This window comes from Nestor notabilis, unplaced genomic scaffold (genome assembly GCF_000696875.1).
Source record: "Nestor notabilis isolate BGI_N333 unplaced genomic scaffold, ASM69687v1 scaffold29319, whole genome shotgun sequence".
NCBI lineage: Eukaryota > Metazoa > Chordata > Aves > Psittaciformes > Psittacidae > Nestor > Nestor notabilis.
The window spans coordinates 2,518-10,009 of NW_009944579.1; the positions used below are offsets into that span (position 1 = coordinate 2,518).

General features: G+C 42.0%; 2 protein-coding genes across 2 annotated transcripts in view; one reads left to right on the forward strand and one right to left on the reverse strand.

Moving 5' to 3' along the window:
* Positions 1-814, forward strand: part of LOC104411929 (pinopsin-like) — a 2,873-nt gene extending 2,059 nt beyond the window's left edge. The window contains 3 exon segments of the mRNA XM_010022481.1: positions 1-103; positions 106-210; positions 671-814. The exon segment at positions 1-103 is cut by the window's left edge and continues 50 nt beyond it. Coding sequence (XP_010020783.1) covers positions 1-103; positions 106-210; positions 671-814 — 352 coding nt within the window.
* A 3,742-nt stretch (positions 815-4,556) lies between these two features.
* Positions 4,557-7,492, reverse strand: part of TEX14 (testis expressed 14) — a gene marked incomplete at its 5' end in the record, with an annotated part of 23,009 nt that continues 20,073 nt past the window's right edge. Inside the window, 3 exons of the mRNA XM_010022482.1 lie at positions 4,557-4,665; positions 5,655-5,750; positions 5,947-6,064. Of these exons, the coding sequence (XP_010020784.1) occupies positions 4,557-4,665; positions 5,655-5,750; positions 5,947-6,064 (323 nt within the window). The remainder of the gene's footprint in view (positions 4,666-5,654; positions 5,751-5,946; positions 6,065-7,492) is intronic.

The following is a 7,492-nucleotide window of genomic DNA, read 5'->3' on the forward strand; positions in this document are numbered from 1 at the left end:
GCAGCAGGCGGAGAGGGAGGTGACACGCATGGTGATTGTGATGGTGATGGCCTTCCTCATCTGCTGGCTGCCCTACACCACATTTGCCCTGGTGGTGGCCACCAGCAAAAAGACATCACTATCCAGCCAGTTCTCGCATCCCTGCCCTCCTACTTCTCCAAGACAGCCACAGTTTACAACCCCATCATCTACGTCTTCATGAACAAACAGGTGAGAGAGCAAATCATTCACTAACAAAACCACGGCTTCACTGGGGCTTCTGGACAACAACTTAATGGCCCCATAAAATGTAGAGGAACCATCTATCTCATTTGGAAGTATAGATGCAGGCTCTGGGAGTTGCTGTATAAGCTGCAAGGTTCGGGGGATTAAAATGCAAAAGGCGGGAGCAGCCTGTGAGCCCAAATGAGAGCTCATTTTCTGCTTCCATGATTTTATGGGGTTGGACAACTTAATTTTAGATCACAAACTGCTCATTGAACACACAAATCAAGCAGAATGAAACTTTTATTGTCAATAAACTGCCAGGGCCTGCAAAGAGTTGGGCTGCAAATCAATACAGATCTCACGAAAATACACCAAGGTGTCCATCCCTCAACCTCTGCCTCCAGGTCTCAAGGTAGATGCCAGCTTTCTGCCATGACACATAACCTGTCCCCTCCCTGCCCAGTTTCAGAGCTGCCTGCTGAGAACACTCTGCTGTGGTGCCTACCCCGGGGGCACAGGAAGAACAGCTCCAGCTGCCCCCGGCCCCCATGTAGGCACTGCTGCAGATGGGCTGCGGAACAAGGTGACTCCATCCCCCCCCGTCTAACTGCTGCCAACCCCTGCCTGCACCAACATCAGCTCTGGGCTCAGCTTCACCCAGCATGGCCAGAGAAGGGCCCAGTGCTGTCGCTGCTCCCCACGCCCAGAAGATGGGAGGCACTTGGAGATTAGAGAGGTCTCTGCAAGCCTCATGGTGCTGCCCTGAAAGACATGACATTATCCTCTTGTGGGACAGGAGCCACCCCGTCATGGCATAAATTGCAAACTTCCTTTGCTCTCCCAAGAAAACACGCTGCAGCCTCTCACCTGGGGAATCAGAAGTCTTTTAAGAACAAAAAAAAAAAAAAAAAAAGACAGCAATTTTAACTTGATGCAAAACATCCCAAATTGCTGTTCAGCCCCGGAGCAAGGTTGAACATGGTCCAGCTGTGATACCACCTCCAAAGTGATCACATTCATTGCCCCTAGACAGACTGAGCCCTGTTTGCATTGCCCCATATCACTGTGAAGCTCAAGGTCATGCTGTGAAGCTGGCACAAACCCAGCAGATATGTAAAGTGCAGACTGTGTTAATAAACATGGACAAAGTCAAAGGTTTTAGTGGCTGACAGAGGATGCGACAGGGAACACCTTCCCACTACTACAGCTGGCACTTCGTCTCCTGTGGCGAGTGCCACATATGCTGTGGTAACTGATGGCAAGGGAAAAAAAAAACAGTTCAAAAACACAAAGATGGGTTTTGTTGGTTTGTGTTTAAGGCAACAAGGTCTTAAATCCACTGATTTTCCAGCAAGGGTGAAAGCACATGCTGAAACAGGCTCTAAGGACAAGGTACAGCAGAACCACTGCTGCCAGAACACCAGGACATTATCAGAAAGTAAAATATACCAAAGCCTGTGAGAAATAAATAAAAGACAAAAACCCTCCATGGGGCTCCACAGCTCCATGCCTGATCTTCAACGTCAGCACAGAATGTTTATCCACAGCAGCTGCAATTACACTTCTGGACTGCGAGACAATTCATGTGATTTAGGAGCCTATGGGCAAGGCTTCTAAGCTCAAGGTCTAGACACCACCACAGGCAGCAATTCCCCAAGACTGTTTTATCAAATCCCTCTATCTTTAAAAACACCATCAGCAGCTTGTCTGCCTTCATAGTAAATTGTCTTTCAAATTTTGATTCTGCTTTCAAAATGAGACTGATCCACAGTCACAAGATGATTTAAAGGTTCACCCTCTCCTCCACAGTTTTGTTTCTATTGCACATGATCCCAACACACACTTCACCCCACTCCTCCTCCCACCATCTTCCACAGCTTTTGCTGCTGCAGCAAACCCATGAAGGAGGTAGAGGGAAGCAATGCTGGAAGTTGTTCCTCACCTCGCTAAATTGCCTCACTAGCATGCAGTCTGCAAGCTGCTAACAGGCAGTCAGAGCAGCAATTTGGACTAGCAGATAACCATGAGATTTGGGAGACCAATGTTTTTTTTTCTCTGAGGTTCTCTGCTCCAAAACAAGAACAAAACAAAAATTCCCAAATGGAGACCAGTACGATGGAGGGTACAAGGAGGCTGGAACACAGCTGCTTAGAGAATGGACGTTTTTCTTCTTGTCTTCATCAAACTTACGTGAGGGTCCTGCAAGTGCCTCCAGCCTGGGTGCAGGGGGACTGGACACCCATCCTCACCCCTAGCCCCATCTCCCCAGCTTCCTCTCTCTGCTTCTTTCCTGCTCACCAAGCAGCTCATACACTAGCAGCTCAGAGAGGAATTAGACCAGCTCAGCTTCACTGTTTTAATTTAATTAATTGGCTTTCATTCTCTGCAAAGCCTAAAAGCAGCATTAGATGGGCCCCCTCTGATCTCCTCTGCTGTCTTTCGCTGGTCCTTGTTTAATTGTTCCTGTTAATTACAGCTTTTGTGTCCATGCTTTACGTTATTAGGATGATTTCCATTCATGGTAAACTTAAATCTGGGAAAGTACAGGTAGCTGAAAAACTGCAGTTGCTAGCGGCTGCATTCTGGTCTTGATAAGGAGAGCAGACAGGCGATGGGACTAGTTGAAAGGCTCTCTACCAACAAAAATAAAATTTCTCCACATTAAGATTAAAAAAAGATAGGGAAATAATAGTTCACAGTCTGCTCACCATTTGTGCTGACAGATAAAACAGACAAATCCAAGAAGCTAAGGAGATTTTTACATGTTGCCAACCAAAGGGATACAGTTACATGTATACAGAAATGCACGTGTGCTTGCTCTGCTGCCACACTGCTGCAGCCCTTCAAGTTTTAATTGCTTTTTATTTCATTGAGCAAGTTTAGGAAAGATAACAGAACAGTGCCTAAAGTGAGATGGAATGCCTGCTTGTCAGTTATGGGTCATGAGTCACTAAGGACAGCATAATGCAATAAATTTGTGATTTCACTTTTGCATGCATTTGTCATGACTCTGCTCCTTAAAACACAATGCTCTGCATAGCCCCAGGCCCATGTGAAGTAGGATCTTGTTTCAGCACCTTATATCAAGAATATAAAGCTCTTCTGCCTGCAGGAAGAATACAGAACTCACAGAAAAAAACAGGTACCTGGAGCTGACTGGAACCCAGGTTAGAAAATATTAAACTTGGGCCTGGACAGCATCATGTAATACCCAAAAAATGAGTCCCATTTCCCATGCACTGTTACTGCTGTTAACTTGAGGGGCAGAACTCAAACTGCAGCCTCCTTGCTGCCATTTCTGCTCTAGCTCTATTGCTACCACAACATCACTAAATAGATGAAATATCTATTTTTTCTTGATTTCTTCTGAAGAAAGCTCCCTCAGGTCTGCCAGTTTGCAGCATCTTCCCTGGAGCAGCTCTATAGGTATCTAGTTTTATATACAGTCTGGTGATGGGAAACATAGTTAATAACAAGCAACAAAAACCCCAATGCCCAAAAAACACCCAAAACCAAACCCCTCAAAAACAGAAAAAGAACCACATGGCAGCACAATAACCTTGGCAACTTTTATTAATTTAGTTTAACAATACTAACCAACACTTAAAAGTAGGCAACATTTCTCTACACAAACAGGACTGAAAAGGCAAGATGCTGTACATACAGCTAAAGGCAGCTGCACTCCCATGGTCAGGTAGACAGGGACAGTCATTACACCTCCTGCACCTCAACAGCATTTATCACAAGAAAAATTAACTTTATAGTTAGTTGCCATGCCCATCAAAATCCAGATCCAAACCTCAATTATATCCAGGCATCTTGATGGGTTTTGGTTTTCTTTGGATGAGGCCTTTACCAAGAGTGTGGTTTAATTAAACAACAAGTATTTTGTAATACTAACCAGACCTTCTCATACTCCACCTTTTTCTCATTAGCTTTTTGCACAGCAATTAATCCCCTTAATCAGTCAAATCAGTTCAACACTAGATCAAAAAAGCACTAACAGAAAACAAGAAACTACCTTGTTAAATTTAATGAACAAGGGAAAACACACACCAGAAGGCTGACAGAAAATAGAGTCATTATGCTAATGCTGTGTAAGTAAGAGAGAGAGACACTGCAACCCCAGTGAACGGTCCGCAATGCTGTCAGTCTCAACTGCCTCTCAAAACTGGAAAATTTTCTCTGGAGAATTTAAGTCTAGAGCAGCTTCCTCTCCTTTAAAACCACAGGGTAGAAACAGTACCCAGAAATCAAGAAAAGCAAAAGCCTAGCCTGTGCAAGCTCCACAAATTGAGTGCTAACAATACAATAAACGTGATCCTGCCCAGCACAGCATCCAGCAGCTTTTACAGATGAAGAGAACCTTCTGAACTCCCTGCACAGCTTCCTGGGGCTCTGCCTGTGGCCCCAAATCCCTTCTTTCTTCCAACATCTGAATCTTGAAGGCTTGCAGCCCTTGAATGACAAGAATTTTGTATATGATCCCAATTGTTTGTATTTTCTTTTAGGCAGGATGAATACAGAGCACTAAACCAGAAGCCTCTGGAGATTCTGGATGCCTTTTTATTTTTACCTGGACCTATACTGGCCATCTGCCCCTTCCAGCCCCCAAAAAATTGCCTCTCCCCTCCAAGACTACAGATGTGCTGTAGCGTTACATATGCAGACTCTAATGATTCTGAATGTAACAGCATTAAGTAAATGTAGTTTGACTACAACTGGGAATGGGCTTTGGATCGAGCCATTTATGAGCATGGCAGTATATACACTGCAGGGATCAGTTTGCTCTGTTGGCAAGATCCTCCTGGTTATCATGACATTTGCCTTCTGTGCTCAGGAACAGCAACAACAATTCCTGATTCAAACACAAGAATATCTTGTGTTCCTTAGTAAGATATGTTAGGAATGACTTATGACTACTCACTGGTGTTTACTGTGGAGTTGTTCAGTTACCAGGCTCTGATCTTTGGTGCTAAGATGAAAAAAAGTTATTTGGGCTATAAATCTTTTCCTCAAAGTGATGTATATACGACTTCTGCCATTTTCTTTATTTCCACCTATACTGCCATAACAGTATAACCATCTTCTCAAGCTTTTCTTTAAGTCTTTTCTAAAGAGCTTTCATGATTATGTTCACTTACATTCTTCTCCATCTCAAAAAATCTACGATTTTGTCAGATTATCTCTGATTTCTGTGAAGACTATGCACTGCCTTCTAAGCCTACTGAAGTATCCGCTTTCCATCTACAGGAAATTATATTAACAAAACATTCTTTCCCTCTCAATTTAGTATGGAAAAGTTCAGATTGCTGTCTCCAGCCAAGTTCCCCGACACACTACTCTCTAAGGAGTGACAGCCCCTTTTCTGAGAAGTCCTGCCTAGGTCTCTACACAGAACATAAAACAAACTTATGAACAAAACAAAGAATCAATTATCAGCTAACCAAAGAGCATGTCCCTCAGGCTGTTCTTGGATCTCCTCATGCCCAGGAACTGCACGGATCATCCTTTCTAATATACCATCAAGAGTAGAGTGAGCCCTGTTGAGTAAAATATTGTCAATGGATGCTGGCAAGTTTAATACTACACATTTTAAATGAAAACAGTCATAATTACCCAGGTTCTTAAAAACGTTGGCTTCCTCTAAGCAATAAATCTTGTTAAAATATATGAAACCATTATTCTAAATCTTTGTAACTCAAAGCCAAACATGCCTTATCGTCCTTTTTTCCATACCTTTCTGTTTCCTCTGATAGATTAAATGACTCCTTAGTCCATAAACTATGATCTCCCTCCTCATTTCTCTCAGATTCTTTTTTTGACTCTCTGTCTTCCATTTGAATTTGATCGGGAACTATTACACATAAACAGAAATATTTTAATATCAAAGGTGTGAAGGAAGATAATGAAGAAATTAAAATGTGTTTTCATTTTCTATACTTGGCAAAGCATAGTAACTTTATAGTAACTAGTATAGACAACTCCAGTTGCCTGCTTCCCCATTACTTTCCTCAGCCATCCGATTTTCTACCAGTTAAGCAAATTCACATTATCTACAGTCAAAGGTAGCTAGTAGCAAGACCTAGATAAATATTTTACTGCAACACATTTTTAGATTCACAGGACTGAACATCTTGCTTCATACTAAAATGAAAAATACATGTAGAAATTAATCTTTAATCTTTCCCCTTACAATCCCAGATATGGGAGAAAAATCAAAAGAAAACCTGTGGATGTTAGCTTTGTTAGCCTGCTTAGCAAAATCCAGTGATATCCCCCAAGAATTATCTCGGTAAGTTCTGTTCCCTACAGCATGTGAATATATTCAGCCACCTTCTGCTAAGCTATGATAAGCAGGAAGCAGTAGGCTGTCACAAAAATGGAGTCTGAAATAGCTGTACTTTATGCAAATACAACAAAACCACAGCGATTGAATGGCAAGCAATACAGACTGCTGCATTCCTTACCACCTAAAAACAAGATACTCCTATGAATAAACTCAGTAGCTTCTATCCTTTGGGAAAAGATCTAACAAAGCTGTAGGATAACACAAACAAGTGCCAGTATCATTCTCAAGTGACTATGCTATTTAGCTTTTTTTTTTTTTTTACAGACCAACTCATGTTCTGCCTTCTTTTTTTTCCTTTTTTGTCTTCATTTTTTTTGTCTTTTTATTTTTAAAAAAAAAAACCAACAAAAACTGCTCTTCTCTTTGTGACTCATTGGAAAAAATGCAGAGCCTATGAAGAGTTAGGTTTTCTGCTCCTCTGACATTACTTGCTGTACAACTGAAAATTATTCTCACTTATTACTATTTGCAGTTCAGAAGCACAAAGATTCATGCCTGCTATCTTTGGTATCTTTGTAAAAGAACAGGAAATATAATACTGATTACCCCAGTGGATGCTATTTTCTTACACTATGAGATCAGAGGCATTATTTCACTATGGTGAATAAGAACCACAAGTGTGCACTGGCCACTTCCTCAACTGAACCACCCTCCCACAATGGAAACCTCAGCTCTCTCTTACATCAGCTGCCCACCATGTATGCTTTTGTGGGTTTCATCACTTCTGTTTGAACATAGCACACATTACACTGACATAATAAAAATAGAAGATTAATTCCAGTAGTTCAAACCAGCAAGGCTTCCACACAAGAACCCTTTACACTTTAGAGAGAGAATATACATAGAAAGACAGCAAACACTGGTGGAGAAGTGCAAAACCGTTGCATATAACTTTACCAAGAAAGGGAGAATCCTCTTAAAGTACTGCTGAAC